Source organism: Panthera uncia, assembly GCF_023721935.1.
Source record: "Panthera uncia isolate 11264 chromosome B3 unlocalized genomic scaffold, Puncia_PCG_1.0 HiC_scaffold_1, whole genome shotgun sequence".
NCBI classification, from domain to species: Eukaryota; Metazoa; Chordata; class Mammalia; order Carnivora; family Felidae; genus Panthera; species Panthera uncia.
In genome coordinates, this window is record NW_026057582.1 from 65,281,761 (window position 1) to 65,303,305 (window position 21,545).

General features: G+C 35.7%; 1 protein-coding gene across 1 annotated transcript in view; it reads right to left on the reverse strand.

The window, feature by feature from the left end:
• Nucleotides 1-299: 299 nt before the first annotated feature.
• The window catches only part of SCFD1 (sec1 family domain containing 1), a 121,285-nt gene continuing 100,039 nt past the window's right edge, over nucleotides 300-21,545 (reverse strand). The window contains exons 21-25 of the mRNA XM_049612961.1: nucleotides 17,919-17,971; nucleotides 15,419-15,452; nucleotides 13,799-13,864; nucleotides 4,168-4,236; nucleotides 300-504 (exon numbers count right to left, since the gene is read on the reverse strand). Of these exons, the coding sequence (XP_049468918.1) occupies nucleotides 481-504; nucleotides 4,168-4,236; nucleotides 13,799-13,864; nucleotides 15,419-15,452; nucleotides 17,919-17,971 (246 nt within the window). The 3' untranslated portion in view covers nucleotides 300-480. The remainder of the gene's footprint in view (nucleotides 505-4,167; nucleotides 4,237-13,798; nucleotides 13,865-15,418; nucleotides 15,453-17,918; nucleotides 17,972-21,545) is intronic.

Below are 21,545 nucleotides of genomic sequence, written 5' to 3' on the forward strand. Positions count from 1 at the left end.
AGAGGATGCAAGTGAATGAGGGGCAGAGAGAGAGAAGCGGGTCTTGTGATCACTTGAGGCAGGACACAAACTCATGAACCGTGAAATCACCACCTGAGCTAACGTCAGATGTTTAAGCACCTGAGCCACCCAGGCACTCTTTTTATTTTTTTAATAATATTTGCATAATTCTTAAATTTTCACTGGTTTCAGTCATAACAAATCCATTATAATAATATTTTAATATTCAGGCAGAACTTTTCCTAAGTACTTTCTCTTTTGTCAAACGTAACAGGAAAGAAAAGGTACAATGTTAAAAATTTATTTCTGAAATGCTTTATTCTTTTAATTAGTATACATTATATTAAGTATAGAATTTCCTTAAAAATTAACTCTAAGTTTCAATGTTAGGACACTGATACGAAGAAGAAAACATCTGGCTCTTTTGACTTTTGTCTTTACATTTATCCAAGTCGTTTCTCATATTAAGGTTCTTTTATGTTATTTCTGTCCAAGTTGTGACAGCTAAAACAAAACATAAAAATAGCTTTACTTTAGTCACAAAAGAAATACACCTTAAAAATGTACTCTTTAATCATGGTAACATCTAAGCTCCATTATTTCATTCATTGCATTTGTATCTAGAATAAGTTTTCCTCAAGATTCACCACCAACTGAAATTCATTTAAAACTGAATAGTAATAATAAATGCTGTCACAATAAAAAAAAAATGGATCAACATTATAGGTACAAATTCAACTAATGGAAAACAAAAACACTGAGAATAAAATCAATATTAACTCAGAATGAAAATGTAAATAAAACTTTCATGTACAACTTCACTGCTGACAGTTTACTTCTCCACATATTTTAATTAATTTGATATTTCTAAAACATCATTAAAAAGAAAAAAGGCATTCAAATTCCGGAAGGCTGGGTAAACTCCTACTAGACTAATTCTCCCAGGGATAGCAATTAAAACTTTAAACAACATGCAAAAACCAACTGCCTGAAGGCAGTGGAGAACAACTGCAAGCTGGCAGGTTCGGGAACAGAGGTGACACTTGGAAGGAAAGACCCGCACTGGCTGAGTTCTGTGGCTCTTAACCTCAAGAACGACCCAGAGTATGGGGACAACTAAAGCCGCTGAGGGTGAGGAGGAAATCCAGGAAAGGAGAGGTCCAGAGTGTGGGAGCCCTAAATTTTGCACATGAACTTTTCTGATATCTATGGTGAAAAACCTTGAACCAGGCACAAATGAGAGGGACTAACAAGCAAGATGTGAGCTGCTGCCCAAGAGACAGAGTTTGACATGTGAATTTTACCAAGTTAATTGCCGGCTAAAGGCCCAAATCAACACTCTTTAGGGAAATGGAATTCAGTTTCCAAAACAGCAATGTTAAGGATACAATCTAAAACTAATACATGAAAGAACAGAAAAATTGGACCCATTCTCTAGGGGGAAAGGGGAGAGACTGAGATAGATAATCCATGTATTGTAATTAATAGACAAGGGTTTAAAAGAAGCTATAACAACTATCCTCAATGAAACAATAGAAAATATGCTCACAATGAAATGACATAAAATCCAACCAGAAAAACACAAACTATATTAAAAAAAAAAACCCAAATGAAAATTTGAGATGGTGTAAATACAACATTATTCAAATGGAAGAAAAGAGATAAGAAAGCAAAGAGTGAATCTGGAGATAGTACAACTTAAATTATATTTAAGCCCAACATTAGGTGTAGAGACTACTAAAAAAATTAATTAAAAACAAAACAACCCCCCCACCCCAAATCCTCAGAGAGCTGTGGCAGAATATAAAATGTTGTACATACAGGTGAATGGAGTCCCAAAAAGAGAGGACAAAATTGAACACAGAATATTTGACAAAAAGCGCAGAAAATTCTCTAAATCTGGTGAAGATATAAACATACAGATTCAAGAAGCTCAGTGATCCCCAAGATAAATACACAAGAAGTTATACATAAATACATCATAACTGCTGAAAACCAAAGATGACAAGGAAATCTTGAAAGCAGCCAGAGAAAAATAACCTATTACATATAAAATTGTATCGATCTGAATACTATTGACTTCCTATCAGAAACAATGAAGACTGTGGAATAGTATCTTTAAAATTCTGAAAAACTGTCAATCCAGAATTCTGTATTCAGCACAAATATTTAAGAATAAAGGTGAAATACATTTTCATATAAAAGAAAATTAAGTGAATTCACTGCTAGCATACCTGAGCTACAGTAAATGTTAAAAGAAGTTTTGCAGTCAACAGATGGAAATCAAAATCTACTAAAGGTAGGGATGAAGAACACTGAAAATGGTATCTGTGTAAAGGGAAAGGCTTCTTTATGATACAGATGAGTGAAGTGATACAAATGGTAACACTGTGTACTGTCTTGTGAGGTTAATGATATATATGTAGATGTAAAATATGTGACAATCACAGAATAAAGGCTGAGGGAATGGGTCTATATGCTATATTGAATGCAAGTGGTACAATATTAACTCTAGTTTATGAGAAGTTAAAGATGTATATATTGTGATCTCTAGAGCAAATGCTAAATTAATAATATAGAGATACAGCTAAAATAAAAAAGCATTCAAGTAATACAAAGGAAGGTAGGAAAGGAGGAAGGCCTAACAGAAGACTAGAATACAAACAGTACAATGGTAAACCTAAACCCAATCATATCAATAATTACCTTCGATGTTAACCGACCAACAGACACCAATTAAAAGGCAGAGATGGTCAGAATGGTTTTGAAAAAAAAAACAGGTTCCAACTATATCCCATCTGCAAGATAAACACCTTAAATATGAATTCATAGGCAAGCTGAAGCAACCAGATGGAAAAGTTATAACCTGCAAACCTGAAGACTAGAGTGGCTATATTAATGTCAGATAAAGTAGACTTCAAGATAAAGAGTATTACCAGATATGTAGAGGGACACTGCATAATGAAAGGGTGCATTCATCACGAAGACACAGCAATCCTCAATCTGTTTGTACCTAATAACAGAGCTTAACAATAAGTTGACCTACAACTAAAAGGAGAGTGACAGAACTGAAGGGAGAAACAGTTCCACAAACATAACTGGAGATTTTAATACTGGTCTTTCAATACCTGACAGAACTAGACCAAAAAAACCCCACAAAACCACACATCAATAAAGACACAGAGGATTTAAGTAATGCTGTCAACTACCATGACCAAAATGAAATTTACAGAACCTTCTTACCACTTCTGCATAATGCAGGTTCTTTTTGAAGTGCACACGAAGTGCTCAGTAAGAGAAACCATAAAAGATATTTAAATAAATTCTGAAACAATGAAATCATATGCAGAATGTTCTTTAACCACAGGGAATTCAATTAGAAATCAATAAGATATTTAGGAAACCCCTAAACACTTGAAAACAACATCTCTAAATCACACAAGATTAAAAAAAAAACCACCAAGTATATTAAAAATATACAACCAAACCCCCCCCAAATATATATATATAAAACATGGTGATGAAAATATATTAACATTTGTGAAATGCAGCTAAAGCAGTGTTTGGCAAGAGTTTTTAATTTTATGGCTTTAAATGCTTATTTTAAAAAAGAAAAACTAAAGAATTTAATATCCCAAAGTAATCAAAACAAAAATCAGCATAAACATCTGCTTCATTAAAAAAATTAACTAAATTGAGAATCCTCTAGTTCACCCAAGGAAAAAACAATCCATTTAGTTTTGCCTATTCTAATACATTACATAATCTATGGTGGAAAAATATCAAGACCTGCTTGGGGATTGAATAAGGGCAAGGATTGACTGGGGAACTTTGTGGTATGATGGTTCTGTATCTTGAACAGGAATCTGGGTTATTCAGGTGAACACATCTCACAACCCAGGAATGTACACCTAGGAGGTATATACTTCACTGTTGTAAATTTTAAATTTTCTGAATTTATCCGCTCAAAGATTTCGGACAATTGAAATAATTATTTATCAGAATTTTCTTTATAGTAGTCCATGTTAAAACCTTACATTTTTATAGCTCCTATGGTTTTGGCTTCAGTTGGTTCAAATTAGTATGATGATTCTCCTGCTCTTTTGAAAAATATCATCACCAAGTTATGGTATGTTACAAGAAACAAACTACCAACATACACTTTACCTGTTTTATGAACTGTGTAGCATTAAAAAGTTCACTGCAGCCATATAAAATGTGTTTGCCTTGTTTCCCCTGTAAAAATAAGAGAACTCAGATACAGGTAACAAGTTATACTTTCAATATTACCAAGAAGAATGATTAACCCTAATTAAGACTTTTTGTTACCCCTCAAAATCTTTTTGGGGGGCGAGGGAAGAGGTTGTTGAATTTTGGTATACACATATCTATTCTAAAATCGCATGGAATAAAGTGACTGCCACATTTCACACAAACGATTATCTATAAAATCTTAGGTCAACATTCTTCCAACATAAGATCTGTACTACCTGAAGAAAACATCGCTAGTTTTGTTATGCTATGCTGACAGTAGTATATGGTACAACTATGGCATGAATGGTCACTGCAGTCTCATTTGTGCAATATAGGATTTACAATAATTTCATTCATAATTTTGGCAGAATACTGTAACCCAATTACAGCAGTCAAAACTTCTACTGAATTCTGTAAGTCCTTGATGCTGTAATTATTATATGTATTGTGTACTTGAAAGAAAATTCATTTCTGTAATTTGAAAAGTTTATTCCATAACAAAGCAAATATAATAATTCATCAAGAAACATAATTATGTTTTTGTAATACAAGAGAAAGTTCTCTGTGATGTATCAGCTGAATAAACACGGTTGGCTGAATAAATGTTCTAGATGGCCATCTCTGAGAACAACAACAAAAACAGTCATACCTCACTGTTACATATAACAATTACACAGGATTGGTCATATAACTGGGTCATATAATGTCAGGATCTACTCAAGACATTAATAAAAGTAGAGGTCATAGCATAGTTGGATAAAGAAAGCAAAGGGAAACATTAGAAGAGTCCAAATATTCTAGGCACAGGCCCTAGGATCCCATCTCAGTAGCACAGAACACATTTTATTTTCATTTGTGAATCTCAAGTTACAGTGCAGATACTCTGGTTGCAGGGAAGCTCGGTCTTGTCCAAGGAGGGGTCTTCATACCCCTCTGATCACATATCCATGACCAGGCTCAAAGAACGGAAGCAAGAAAACATTGGTGATTTGCACCTCATTTCTTTCATATTTATGTTTTCTATTAAGCAGTGCTGACAAGCTAGTGTTAGTTGCCCCCAGTCTATCTTGGACCCTAGCATCGGACTACATTAATCACTAGTTAGGACATTTCATTCGTGGTTGGCGAAATGTTAGCACCATGGCTTCCAAGGTTCACAGAGAAATAAACTAGCAAAGGAGATTAATCGTGTACTTAGTCCACACTCCCTGCACCATCCCATCCGCACCCTTCATCAAGCTTTAATAATCACTCATCATAATTTTTCTTTTTGTATCTTCTACAGCATTTACAGATTAACATTAACACCAAAACACTAATTTTTTGTATCATCCAGTGAGGAATAGGGTTAAACACTGCAGCCAATATTTCAGTGCAAACTTATTCTTAATTATGCATAAACCTGATACTTCCTCCTTCCATTAAAAACTGAACTTTATGAAATGTACCAATACCTGGATCCAATGTAACAATTATTAACTAAATCTATTTCATTCTCTAGCCAATCACCTTCCATCAAAAGAACTTATGGTGGCTTAAAGTTAAATTACCTATACATTTGGTTACTTATTACCAAATTTTTAGGGTCAACAGTTTTATTAGCAAATTGCCTTTGAATATTAGTGCATATTATTTCTGTAACTATAAAGAGAAGCAAAAGGTTTCTCTACTGGAACACATATTCAAAGTCTTTTGTGTGCTTTATATATTTGTTCCAGAAAACCTATGCAAATGACTGAGTTCCCAGATACCTTTGAGTTTGAACTTTGATTTCTTTTGGAGATGTACCTTTTAACTTCAAAATATCTGATAAGAGGTTATTGCACAATTGGGTATTATAAATTTCTTTTTAAGCTTATTATATATTTTGAGATAGAGCATGAGCAGGGCAGGAGCAGAGACAGAATGAGAGAGGATCCTAAGCAGGCTCCACACAGACAGTGCAGAGTCTGATGGGGGCTTGAACTCAAGAACCTGTGAGATGGTGACCAGAGCCAAAATGCAGAATCAGATGCTTAACTGACTGAGCCACCCAGGCACTCCAGATATTATAAATTTCTAAACTATACTTATGCTTTAATAAATATGTTTCCACACATAAATGCTCTCAAAAGTGAAGAAATTAAGAAGATAGTTATTTCTATGACAAAGGACTGGCTACTGGTTTCATTTTGCAGCTGGCTCTACTAGTACGTTCAAAAGGCCAATGTCTATGGAGTTTTTTCCTAGTACATCTTCTCTTGAGAGATGTAAAAGCCTTTGTCAAACACGTTCATTCTTGGCAGACCACTAGAGTGTCATTTATCTATTGCATCTTTTAGATACACACTGTTGTGGTATAGCCAGTATGTTCTATATTTCAATCACAAACGATTTTCATTTTTTTTAAAGTTTATTTATTTAATGTGAGAGACAGGTAGAGAGAGAATCCTCAGCAGGCTCTGTGCTGTCACTGACAATCTCATGAACCGTGAGATCATGACTTGAGCTGAAGAGTTGGGACACTTAACTGACTGAGCCACCGAGGTGCCTCAATTTTCTTGTATTTTTCAAAGTGTAGTCTTTGCTTAAGAGTACATTTCATTTTTTTTTTTTTTCTTTCTTAACCTTTTCATCCCCTTCATCCATTTCTCCCACTTACTTCTTGGCAACCACCAGTCTGTTCTTTATATCTGAGAGGGTTTTTTTTTTTTTTTTTTAAATGAGTCCACATAAAAGAGAAACCATACAGGATTTGTCTTTCTCTTATTTCACTTAGAATAATGCCCTCACGGTCCATCCATGTTTGTCACAGATACCAAGACTTCATTCTTTTCTATGGCTGAATACTTCAGTGTGCATGCATGCCTGTGTGCATAATTTCTTTACCATTCATCTGTCAGTGGATACTTAGGTTGCTTCTATATCTTGGCTATTGTAAACAATGCTGCAATGACTGAGGGTGCAGATATCTTTTCCAGTTAGTGTTTTTTTTCTTCACAAAAATACTTAGAAGTGGAATTGCTGGATTATATGGTAATTCTATTTTTACTTCTTTGAGGAATCTGCATACTCTTTTCCACAGTAGCTGCACCAATTTACATTACCACCAACAGTGCATGAGTATTCCCTTTTCTCCACATCATTGCCAACACTTGTTATTTCTTGTTCTTTTTGATAATGGCCATTCTAGCAGGTGTGAGGTGAGTCTTACTGTGGTTTTGATTTGCATTTCCCTGATGATTAATGATGATGAGCATCTTTTCACGTGTCTGTTGGCCATCTGTGTCTCTTTGGGGAAAATGTCTATTTAGGTCCTCTGCCTATTTTTAAATTGGATTATTAATTTTTTTGGTGTTGAATTGTGTAAGTTCTTTGTATATTTTGGATATTAACCCCCTGCCAGATACATTATTTACAAATATATTTCCCACTCAGTATATTGCCTTTTCATTTTGTTGATGGTTCCTGTTGCTGTGCAGAAGCTTTTACTATGATGTAGTCTCATTTATTTTTGTTTTTGTTGCTTTGGCTTTTGGTGTGAGATTAAAAAAAAAAAATCGCTGCCCATACCTATGTCAGTCAAGGAGTTTATGGCTTGTTTTCTTCTAGGAGTTTTAAGATTTGGGGTCTTAGGTTTAATTCTTTAATCCATTTTGCGTTAACTTTTGTATCTAGTGTAAAATAGTGGTTGAATTTTATTCTTTTGCATATGGCTGTCTAGTTTGCCCAGCACCGTTTAATGAAGAGACTGTCCTTTCCCCATTGTATATTCTTGACATCTTTGTTTTAAGTTAATGAACCATATACCGCATGGGTTTATTTCTGGTCTGTCAATTCTCTTCCACTGTTTTAATTACCGTAGCTTTGTACTATAGTTTGAAATTAGGCAGTGTAATTCCTCCAGCTTTGTTCTTTCTCAAGATTGTTTTGGCTATTAAGGGTCTTTTGTGGCTCTATACAAGTTCAAGATTGTTTGTTCTATTTCTGTGAAAATGCCCTTGGAATTTTGACAGGGATTGTAATGAACCTGTAGATTGCTATGAGGAATATGGGTATTTCAACAATATTGACTCTTTCAATCCATGAAACACAGAACACCTATTTGTGTCTTCAATTTCTTTCACCAATGGCTTGTAGTTTTCACTGCACAGGTCTTTCAGCTTCTTCATTAAACTTACTCCCAGGTTTTATTTTTTTAACATGATTGTAAATGATTTTTTTTTTTTTTTTTTTTTACTTCTCTGTTAGTTTATTAGTGTATAGAAACACAACAGATTTTTGGGTATTATTTTTGTGTCCTGAAACTTGACTGAATTTATTAGTTCTGACAGTTTTTGATAATCTTTAGAGTTTTCTCTATAGGTCATCTGCAAATAGTTTTCTAATTTGGATGCCTTTTCTTATTCTTGCCTAATTGTTATGGCTAGAACTTCTAATACTATTTTGAATAAAACTGGCATGATCAGGCATCCTCATTAATATTACTGAGCGTTTTAAAATTAATTTTATCAAATACATCACTGTTATACCAAATAGCAGTTACATTATGAGCTAGATTAACATCATTGCTAACTTGATCAGTTTGAATTACTGTAGTATTTTCTTTGCCTTCCCAACAAAACTGGCCCAGTGTGAACAGGTATGACTCAAAGGCCAAGTCAGATAATTCTCCACTCTTGTAGCCATAGCCATAAGTTTTGTTTCATACTACATAGTTGTACTGATATGGGTTTCTAATGTCAAAGACCTAGACCTAGCCCAGTTCTTCCTGAATTCACAACAAAGGAAACATTAACACTAAACAAGATTAAAAAAAAAAAAAAAAAAAAAAAAGAACTTTGAGAATAATTACACTGGGTGGCTTAGTAGCTACTAAAATGTAATGGCTTTAAAGGGAAGCCATGAAAACCTCATAGTTAACATTATCCTTAATGGTGAAAGACTAGATGCTTTGACCCTAAGATCAGGAAGAAGATAAGGAGGTCTGCTACTTATCTATTCAATTCAACATTGTATTGGAGATTCTAGACAGAGTGGTTAGGCAAGAAAAAGGAAAAACCATTCCAGATAGGCTAAGGAAGAAGTTCAACTAATTCTATTCACAGATAACATGATCTCCTACACAGAAAGTTCTAAAAATACTAAAAAAAAAACCTGTAACAGTTAAGAAATGAGTTTACTGGGGTTGTAGGACACAAGATCAATTCACAAAAACTCATTTTTATTGGTAATCCAAAAATGAAATTAAGAAAAAAACTTCAGGAGCGCCTGGATGGCTCAGTTGATTAAGCATCTGACTCTTGATTTAGGCGCAGGTCATGATCTCAAGGTTCATTGGGTTTGGGGCCCATGTTGGGCTCTGTGCTGACAGTAAGAAGCCTGCTTGGGATTCTCTCTCTCCCCATCCCTACTCAGTGTGTGCTCACTCGCTCACTCCCAAAATAAATAAACTTAAAAAAAAAAATTCTGTTCATAATAGCATAAAAATACATAGAAATAAATTTAATGAAAACTGAAAAGCTTATGTTCTGAAACCAACAAAAACAAACAAAAAATTATAAAAATGAAGAAGATCCACACAAAGAGAACAAAATCCCATGTCATGGATCAGAAGACTTAATTAACACTGTTAAGATGAAAATACTTTGCAAACTGATGTACAGATTCAATGCAATTCCTGTCAGAATCCTAACACTGACAAGTTGATTCTAAAATTCCTACAAAGTGTAAGGCATCCAGGAAATCAAAAACAATCTTGAAAAAGAAGGATAAAGTATAAAGACTCACATGTCTGGAGTATGAAATTTACTACAGTGCAATGGTAATCTACAGAGCATAGTACCGGCTCAAGGACAGATCTATGGATCAATGAAACAGAACTGAAAGTCCAGAAATCAACCCATACATGTATGGTCAGCTTATTTTCAACAAGGCTGCCAAGTCTATTCAATAGGGAAAAACAAAAAAGTCTTTTCAATAAATGGTGCTGGGACAACCTGGACTGCCACATACAAAAGAAGAAAGCTGGGCCTTACTTCATAATATATGCAAAATTAACTCAGAATTGATCACAGACCATTATATAAAGTACTCTTAACACTCAGTAATAAGGGGCACTGGGGTGGCTCAGACGGTTAAGTGTCTGACTCTTGATTTCAGCTCAGGTCATGATCCCAGGGTCATGGGATCAAGCCCCATTTAGGGCTCCGCAATGAGCATGAAGCCTGCCTGAGATTCTCTTCGGTCTCTCTCCCTCTTTGCTGCTTGTACTCTCTCTCTCCCTAAAAAGAAAAACAAAACCCAAACCCCTCAGTAATACAAAGGCAAAATAACTCAAATTTTAAAAATGAGAGCAAAGGATTTGAATGTATCTTTCTCCAAAGATACACAAATGGCCAATGAGCACATGAAAATAAACTTGATGTCTTAAGTCATCAGAGAAATGCAAATCAAAACCACAATGAGTTACTATCCCACTCCACTAGCATAGTCAGAATCAAAAAGTCAGATAACAAGTGCTGGCGATAATGTGGAGATATCAGAACCCTCATATACCAATGGTGCGAATGCAGGATGGTCCAATCAGTTTGGTAAACAGTCTAGCAATTCCTTAAATAGTTAATCATTAAAGTTATGATGACCCATGATATTCCACTCCTAGGTATATACCTAAGATATGAAATGAAAACATACCATTTACACAGAATAACACTGGACTATGACCTATGGTTCCAGGTGGACAGTAGCAGGTTTCATCCAGAATAGACACTGATTTTGGATCTATACATCTGGTTACTGAAGCAAGCACCTTTAACACTCTATTAGAGCCCTCAGCAGAAACTGTTTCAATTTAGAGTCCCTTTTTATATATCATTTGATAAAGAAACCCATGTTGCTGCAGGTGCAGTTCAACAAGTGTGCTAAGAAGCCTCATATACAATAGACTGACTTATGTACTTTACCAAACACAAAGTAGATGGACTGAAAATTGGGACATTTGGAAAAACTTATTTTCTAAATTGGGCACATCTCTTTCTGTGGCTTGTATGATGGAATGTGTGTTAAAATATGACAGGCATGTAATTAAAGGGGGAAATCAACAGTGGATAGATTGTTGAGATACTGCAGGGGAAGTAAGGGAGAGATGAAGAGAGGTAATGACACAGGAACTGACAAAAATTTATTCTGCATTTCTAAAAAATTTTTTTCTCTACCTGATCCTGTAGTTCAGGGACATGGATCAATTGCAAACATGACACCAAAACAATACCTCTAATTTGAGGAGTGATGTAAAGGGCTGTTTCTATTTCCACCTGTCTAAACTGGGATTAATGGGAGGACCAGAGAGTCCTATAAGCGTGCACTTATCCACCCCTACTTCACTGGGAATGGACAAAGGGGAGAGCACTGGCCAGTCTCATACTGCTGCCAGCTCTAGTGATCAGTCATCTTTGCTGAATCTGACAGTCTTCTAAATCAGGGGCCAAATTCTGGGTAAAAAAAGGAGCCAATAAATGAATAATACAAAAGAAGAAAGCTAACATTATCTCTGTACCTTGTAAGAGGCCAAGAGCAAGAGAATAACACTCTGAGCTATATTTACACATGCCCACAAGGCCTGCAGAAATTGCCTCCTTCATTTGAAGCTGAAGGTCCAAGATGGTTTCCAGGAGTTTAAAGAATGATTTAATCTGCAGGTACTCATGTCGTGATGACGCCAATAACATCTAGGGGATAAATCCTCTGAATAATTCTAATCCTCCTTTTTCTTTTACAGGTTCTGTATATTCTAGAAGATCCCTCTGGGGAGGCAAAATTAGGATACTATTTCCACTAAAATGCATACAAAATAATTCGTTCAACAGCAGAGCCAAAGACCAGTGTATAACTATTAACCTAAGTGATGATCTGTTAAGAAAAGTGCTTGGATACAGGAACTTAAAATGTCTTCTGCATGCCTGACTAGTCATAGTAGCCTGTGTCCTACTGCCTCCACACCACGTTTTTGTGGGTGCGGAATAATAATCAAGGAAAAATACTTAGGAAACTGAGACCAAGTAAAAGATAAAGGGCTTACATACCTATCACTGACAGTCTGATGTTCTTCTGATGAAAGCAACTGATCAAAAAACTACACTTAGTTGATAACTGTTACACAGCATCAACTTATTAATACATTTCACAAAATTAAAATTTCTGTAGTAGAAAGAGGTAAGTTGTGAAGCTTATACGTGAATAAAAACAAGTCTGCGGAATTTGGCAGACTGTAATGTTTCTTTAAAGTTATACCTGCATTTCTGCCACTCTACTCCACTAATGATTAATATTTTGATGTTTATCCTTCTTGTTTTTCTGTTCTATAAATGTTAAAAAAAAGATGCAGAAAGAAGAATGCTGACAAGTCTAATTAAGAAAGCTTAACCAGGACTGGGGTGTGTGGAATATAGAAGTACGGATTAATTTCAGCTGGTCTGTTGCAGCCCTTTGTTTATCCCTGGGAACACCTGGAACACTCATATTGCTAACCCTTTGCCAAACCTAAATGAAATAGATCAACTAGTGATTAATATAGTCCCTTGCAAGGGTCACAGATAGATTAGGGGACAACTTGAACTAGTTTGTCAGCACTGTTTATAGAAATAGTACAGATTAATGGTTTGCACCTGGTTCCTGTTATGTTTCCTTGGTTTACTGCTTTTGAACCTGCTCATGCAGCCTGGTTTTGACTATATGACCAGAGGAGGGTATCAAAGACCTCTCCTTGTACAAGATGGATGTTCCCCCGAGACCACAGCATCTTACGTAGATCTTGGTGGTTCACACTCTGAAGTATGTACTCTGCAACTGAAATAGGATCCCAGGAATTGTGCCTGATAGTTTTAAAGATCTGTGACTTTTTTTTCCTCTTGTACCAAAATCTCCACCTTTTTAAAGTCTTACATAACATAGAACATAAGGAATGATCATTACTTAATGTTAAGCAAATAAATGAAGATTACAAAATGTCATTCCAACAACTGATAATTCTATTGCCCCTACATTTTAAATGGCATTTTTGCTCTTCATATCCTTTTGCTTAGTTGTCTGTTAGTCCCTGCTGCTCCTGTCGGCTTTGACTAGCACTCTACTGCTAATTTGCTACCTCCTGTTTGCTGAAAAAGCAGACATTCCAAGTGTGTTGCTGATTTAAGTCAACAGGATGGGGGCAAAGTGCTTACTATTCGGGGAAGTGGGTTTGCTAAATCATTTCACTAAGGTAGACTTTTTGGGAGAGGAGCTTACTTAAAGTCTCTAAACATGTAAAGTCAAATTAGGATAGAGAGCTGCCAAGTACATCAGTAAGATACATTATTTTCCAGATCAAGTACAATTTTAGGCCAGAAACATGATAGGAATAGGAAAACAATGAGCATATGGGCATTTTTCCATATATATAAGGACTTTTAAACTACCTCTAGAAAAAGGGTTGAGAATCAAAAGAGCCACCAGACAATGCTAGTATTTTAAAGACACGGAACTGTGAAATACCAAATGCTTAAGGAATTAAAAGGCCAACACGTACCTTTATATAGTCAACAAGATTTTGATATTCAATGTAGTTGCCTCCTCCCACCACAAAAACAATTGCCTAAAATGCAAACAGAAAAAGAAACAGGTAAGTTGAAAAAATCAGTATTTTAACTTTCAAGCAACATGGCTTTTAGTTTGGAGCATATTCCACAACTTAGGTAAAAAAAAATAGAAGCTACCAAAGGTCACATCCTAAGTACCTGATGCTACTTCAATTAAAAAAAAAAATTGTTTCCAAAAAGTATAGAAAAAAACTGACTTCATTCTTCATACAATTAAGTAATAGCAAATAAATCTAAAGGGCTTTCTCTAGAAGGCTTTTTAGAATTTGAGGTTATTTACTATAGGTAGGAAAAACAAAATTAGCATTTACATAATCTCCAATATATGTTCTTCACTGTATTTTTATTGAGAAGCTTATTGTATTTCAAATGAAAGCACAGTCACAGTATCTTCACAAATTTGGAATCCAATTTTAGAAGCAAGTTCTATGCATATAAAACTTTTACCACAGTCTTAGACTCCTTTTTCTGTGAATTGTTAATTTTGTATCAGCTTTTTTACTTTTTATTTAAATTCCAGTTAACATACAGTGTAATATTAAGTTCAGGTATACAATACAGAGATTCAACACTTCCAAACATCACCCAGTGGTCATCACAGCAAGTGCTCTTCTTAATCCCCATCACCTATTTCACCCATCCCCCCACCTTCCTCCCCTCTGGTAATCATCTGTTTGTTCTTTATAGTTAGAGTCTGTTGCTTGGTTTGCCTCTCTGTGCCTCTTTTCCCTGTGTTCATCTGTTTTGTTTGTTAAATTCCACATATGAGTGAAATCAGATCATATTTGTCTTTTTCAGACTGACTTATTTCACCTCGCATAATAATCTCTAGCTCCATCCATGTCATTGCAAATGGCAAGATCTCATTCTTTTTAATGGCTAATATTTCAGTGTGTGTGTGTGTGTGTACACATGTATCTTTATCTCACATCTTTTTTATCCATTCATCAGTCAATGGACACTTACATGAAAGATGTTCCACATCACTCATCATCAGGGAAATACAAATCAAAACTACAATGAGCTATCACTTTACACCTGTCAGAGTGGCTAAAATCAATGACACAAACAACAAGTATTGGTGAGGATGTGGAGAAAAGGGAACCCTCATACATGGTGGGAATGCAAACTGGTACAGCCAGTCTGGAAAAGGTTCTTCAAAAAGTTAAAAAAATAACTACCTTATGATCCCTGAGCAATTACACCACTAAGAGTTTACCCACAGAATACAAAAACACTAATTCAGAGGGATACATGAACCCCAATGTTTACAGCAGCATTATCTACAATAGCCAAACTATGGGCAACAGCCCAAATGTCCACTGACTGTGTCAGTTATTACTAAGCTTAAACTCTTTTAAGTAGTTTTATGCATCAGAAAAACATAGTTACTAATAATTTTTTAAAAAGAATCTTGGGTACACAGAATTGGATGTATCAAGATTACCGGAAAGTAACTGTAATAAAGCCATGTTTAAGATGAAGATAATGGTTCAAACTGGTCATCTTCCTTCCTTTTTAGAGGCAGAGAATTTTTATATAGAACTTACCTCTTGGAATGGATTTTTGTTCCTTGGAACTGAGCTGTAACAAAGAAAAATGATACTGAAAATTTCACCTGAGGCTTTCATTACAGATGAAAGACATATGGAAATACATGCATGTACACACACACTAAATATAAAAATGTATTTACAATCCTTCCTCCTTCGCTTTCTTTGAGGCTTGTCCTTAGTTTTGTGTATCCAAATAGTGAATGAGGAAGAATATGCTGGAAGTCTATGTGTCAGTATCTAAAAGGGGGTAGGGCAATCTGTTAACTTTAAAATGAATGCAGAAGAATATGCTAGAAGAAGTGTATGTGTCAGTATCTAAAAGGGAGTAGGGCAATCTGTTAGCTTTAAAATAAAATTCTAGGGGCACCTGGGAGCCTCAGTCGGTAAAGTGACCGACTCTTGGTTTTGGTTCAGGTCATGATCTCATGGTTCGTCAGTTTGAGCCTCACATTGGGATTCCCACTGTCAGTGCACAGCCCACTTGGGATTCTCTCTGTCCATCTCAAAATAAATAAAAAAAAAAATTCTAGGAGAAAACTGAAAGGGAGAAGTCAACACTGAGCAGCAGCTCTCATAAGGAATAAAATCTGGGTATAAGGTAAGTTGATAAAGTACCTATTTTAGTGGTAAATTACATAAAATTTTACGATACTCAACATAATTTCATAGTTTGTCAGTATCTACATTTGTGAAAAAACTATGTCAACACATGTGGGGGAAGGATAACAATTTAGAGGGGATATGGGAGGAGGTATTTCCATTTTGCTGTAGCTCATTTCTTTGTATTTATGTATACCACTATGTATCATTATATATATTAAGCACTATTTCTGTATTTATGTTTTAAAAAAACTTATTTGGTGCTAAGATATCTTATAATAAAGGTATTTTTCAAAGCTTTTGTGAGTCAGATATATGTTTTCAGTGCTAAAACAGGCTATAAAAAGAGCTTAGATTTTTGAAAATGTCAACCAAGAGGAGAGAGCTATTATCCCTTCCTTAATTATTTAAAGGCTGATTCCACAGCTCTATCATCTTTTCCTCATTTCTATGGCCTGTCTGAATATTTCATAAAAAGGGCCAGAAGTCCACCTGACTGAAACACCTCATCAGTGTTTAACTTCCTTCTGGAGTGTTTTAAGTTCCTCTGAGAGTAGACATGGATGGAATAAGGAGGTGAGACCTAAATAGCACAGTATTACTAGTTATTAATAACCAAGATTAATTGTGACAGAATAGCTCCGAAGGCTGAATCTATTAAAAATGAAACTGAATTCCTCTGTCTTATCAATGCTAATACTCATTATTATGCATAAACTACAGGGAGAATTAAGGTATTTCTCAGTAATTTTTTAAGAAGCAAAACATATCCACCTGTTAGCCATATGCAAATACAAGGAAGACTAAAATGTAAGCTGTGAACTGGAGAGTATCAAGATAGGAAAAGAGTTGTAAATCTACCGTTTCAAAGTGTACAAATCAGTGGTTTTTAGTCTATTTACAGAATTGTACAATCTTCGCCATTGTCTAATTTCAGAACATTTTTATCACCTCCAAAAGAAGCCCCATACCTATTAGCTGTCACTTCTCATTCTCTCTCTCTCTGGTAATTTATTTTGTTAAATTCTTTTGCCAGTGTTATTAGCTGCTGCTTTTGCAACTCTGGTAATATTTCTGGAAAGAACCTTTTAAGTTACCAAAACAATCTAATCATCATCTATCTAGTGATTAGATTATCAATTCTATCTTACAAAGATGCAAAAGCTTGGGATAAAGCAGAAACATAGTTCTAAAGATCCCAAACATAAGATGTAGGCAAGAAACCAGTTTCACCCAAATTTTGGTGTTAAAGATCATTCTAAGAAGGTTTTTTCTTCTCCTAATTCTATTCTTTCTCTATGTCTTGTAAGCTATTTTTCAAACTACCATGAATTAAACCTTGAAAAATAATATCCATAATGAAGTAAACAAGTACTTTCCATACCAAGTTTGTTACAAAATAAGAGAAATTACTTGTGGAGTATTTCATTGCCATAAAATATTTATAACAATCCATAGGGCCTGGATTTTATGGACCATATAAAAAACAAAACAAAAAAATCCAACAACTGGGTATTCAACATAAAGTTCCCACCTTTGCTTCGGTTCAGTAAGAATATTCATTTAAAAACATACTATTCATATTCCCCTTCCCACACACTTTGTAATACTGCCATCTCGTCATTAAGAAAAACCAAAACAACTAAAATATAATGTATGTTTTTGGTGTGTGAGTGTATATACTTGAAAGGAAAAGAACCAAAATGTTAAGTACAATTAGCAATGATTATCTCTAGGTAATGAGATTATACATACTGTTCACTTACCAGTTTTCTATATAGTTTGAATATTTAATAAGCAATTAATTATTGATTTGTAACAAAAAATCAATTTTTCCATTCTCGGTGGGGTGGGGAAACCTATAAACAAATTACACAAGTCAAGAGCTGCTTACCTGTCATTGCCCCGTAGCATTTTGGGATCAAAATATCTATAGTCATCAGTTTCCTATTAAAAAAAGCAAACAGAACTTGATTTCTCTCTTTTTTTTTTTTTTAAACTTTTTTTTTTTTTTTTAACGTTTATTTATTTTTGAGACAGAGAGAGACAGAGCATGAACGGGGGAGGGGCAGAGAGAGAGAGGGAGACACAGAATCTGAAATAGGCTCCAGGCTCTGAGCTGTCAGCACAGAGCCCGACGCGGGGCTCGAACTCACGGACCGCGAGATCGTGACCTGAGCTGAAGTCGGACGCTTAACCGACTGCGCCACCCAGGCGCCCCTTGATTTCTCTTTAGAGTTACAGTTTGGCTTTGAGTATTTTATTTCATTAAGCTTTTAATATGGTAGATTAATTAAATGTGTGCCACCACCACCAACTGAACACTTACTACATGTTAAACATTATCCTAAATGCTTTATTATTTTTTAAATGTTTATTTTTATTTTTGAGGGGGGGTTGGAGGGGCAGAGAGAGAGAGAGGGAGACATAGAATCCAAAGTAGGCTCCAGGCTCCAAGCTGTCAGCACAAAGCCCAATGTGAGGCTCGAATCTGTGAGCCATGAGATCATGACCTGAGCCAAAGTCGGACGCTTAACCAACTGAGCCACCCAGGTGCCCCAACATTATTCTAAGTGCTTTAGATGAAATTACTCACTTAAACCCCACAACATCTGTGAGGCAGTTACTCTTATCTCTTTTTTTTCAGATGGGCAACATGGGGTACAGAGAAATTATAGAACTTTCCTAAGATCATACGACTAGTAAGTAAGGGAACTCCAGACTCTGAACCCAGGAAGTCTAGCTTCAATTCCCAAGCTTCTAACTACTATACTATACTACTATACTATTTCTTGAAAATTTACCATTTTATAAACCAAGTAATTATTTTGTCTTGTTTTCTATTTTAGAGTTTTATTATTTAGCCCTAATTTTACTGAATATACAGATGAGCCAAAACAGGTTCATAATCTTATTTGAAACATTTAAAGTTAGATGTATTCTGGAATTTTGAATTTAAAAAGTTTTAGATAGCTAATATAATGCATAAACTGTGTATGTAACGTTCCCAGCGGGTACCACCCCATCATCTACCACATTGATATTCTATAGCTAAGTATATGAATATTAACATAAAGTAGGATAAATTCAAGCCTCAACTTGAATTAAAATTAGGCTTTGCCACCAAGTGAGTTATACAACATCTTTCCAATTTTCAGAACTTTGTAGATTTCAGAAGTTGTAGATAAAGGACTGTGGAGAAACTAGCTTCTTGATATTAAAGGAGCTGAGAAGTATTGTTTTACTGCTTGTAACTATCATTTCCTTTTTTCAAATTTTATTTTAGAGACAGAGTGAGAGAGCCTGGGAAAGGAGCAGAGGGAGGGAGGGAGGGAGGGAGAGAGAGGGAGGGAGAGAGAGGGGGAGGGGGAGAGAGAAGGAGGGAGGGAGAGAAGGAGGGAGGGAGGGAAGGAGGGAGGGAGGGAGGGAGAGGGAGAGGGAGAGGGAGAGGGAGAGGGAGGGAGGGAGGGAGGGAGGGAGGGAGGGAGAGAGAGAGAGAGAGAGAGAGAATCGTAAGAAGGCTGCATACTCAGTGCTGAGCCCAGTGTGGTGCTTGATCCCACGACCCCAGGATGATGATCTGAGCTGAAAGCAGGGGTGGAATGCTCAAATGACTGAGCTACCCAGATGCCACTGTAATCACTTCCTAATCTCTGCCTCTCTCTCCTTCCATAGCACAGTCAGCCAGAGGAATTTGTTCTTTTCTGGAGTGTGGATGGCCCTACCCCAACCTGATCAGTGATAAGCTCTGCATGTATTGCCACCACCTATTCCTGTACTCAGTGGTGGACAGGGTTTAACCAATTACAGAACTTCCAGTGAACTCAAAAACTGCATCAGAATTCTTTAACACTTAGCTCCAGAAAGCCACTGCCAGCCAGATTTACAAGATGAAAACTATGTGATACTGTCTTAATCCCTTCTTTCAATTTATCCAGTCAAAACAATCAAAGGAGAACACTTAGTAAGGGATTAGAATGCATCTACCATATGACTCTACTTATATGTGGAATGTAAGAAACAAAACAGATGAACACAGGGGAAGGGAAGGAAAAATTAAATAATATAAAACCAGAGAGGGAGGCAAACCATAAGAGACTCTTAACTATGGAGAACAAACTGAGGGTTGATGGTGGGGGGGGGGAGGTGGGCGGGGGATAGGCTGAATGGGTGATGGGCATTAAGAAGGACACTTGTGGGGGTTCCTGAGTGGCTCAGTTAAGTGTCTGACTTTGGCTCAGGTCATGATCTCATGGTTCGAGAGTTCAGGCCCTGCCTCAGGCTCTGTGCTAACAGCTCAGAGCCTGGAGCCTTCTTCAGATTCTGTGCCTCCCTCTCTCTGCCCCTCCCCTGCTCACACTGTCTCTGTCTCTCAAAAAGAAATAAACATTAAAAAAAAATTTTTTTTAAGTAAAAAAAAAGAAGGGCACTTGTGATGAGCACTGGATGTTATATGTAAGTGATGAATCACTAAATTCTACTCCTGAAACCAATACTACACTGTATTAACTAACTTGAATTTAAATAAAAACTTGAAGAAAAAAAAAGAATTCATCTAGAATTAGGTTATAGCATTTTCAAGCCTTTGAGATAAGATACATTCAAGATTACTACCAGCTAAGTCTAACACAGTACACTTTGCTAATCTCTTTGGTATTTTGCTAAACTATCTTCAATGCTCCAAATCAAGCTGTCTATCTGGGAACAGGAAAAGGAGAAGAGAAAGTACAGGCAGCTGTCTCATCTAGCAGATGGATGAACAGATGCGTTCAAAGCAGAAAAAAATCTACTTTTTCTAATTAAAAAATGTGTCTGTAGTAATGTGCCTTCAGTTATACAGTGAAAGTCAAAAGAACTAATAAAGGAACTTACGCAACGTAGAGGAACATTAGAATAAGACCCCAAATTTAGCTACCCGTGTATCTATGACAGAATATTGTGGAAAGCATGTGTATATGAGAATGAGTAGCAGGCAGAAATACAGGAATAGCGGGCTTTTGGTTCCAATTCTGCTATTAAAAATGGTGTGACTTGGGATAAGTCACTTAACATCTCTAAAGGTTTCCTCTCCTTTAATTGTTCAAATTACTGATTACTTCTAATTGTTCAAATTACTTCTAATGTTTCCTTAAACTCTAAACCTCTGTGATTCCATAAAAGGCATGTTTCTTTGCCCTAATCAATATATCATAGTGGTGAAAAATGTGGCCTGCTTAGCTCTGCCATTTATTAACTTTGTGTCCTTGGGCAAGTTAATTAATTTTATTGTGCCAGTTTCATCTATAAAATGAAAATAATAGTATTTTCTTAGAAGGTTCTATTAAGAATTCAATGAAATGTGAAAAATGTTTTGAATGGTTCCTGGCACATAAAAGGGTGCAATATTAGCTATTATCTTTATTATCATCATTATTTATCATCTCAACTTCAAGATTAGGGTCATGCAACAAAGTATCTTTTTTTTTTTCCTTATTTATTTTTTATTTTTTTAATTTTTATTTATTTATTTATTTATTTATTT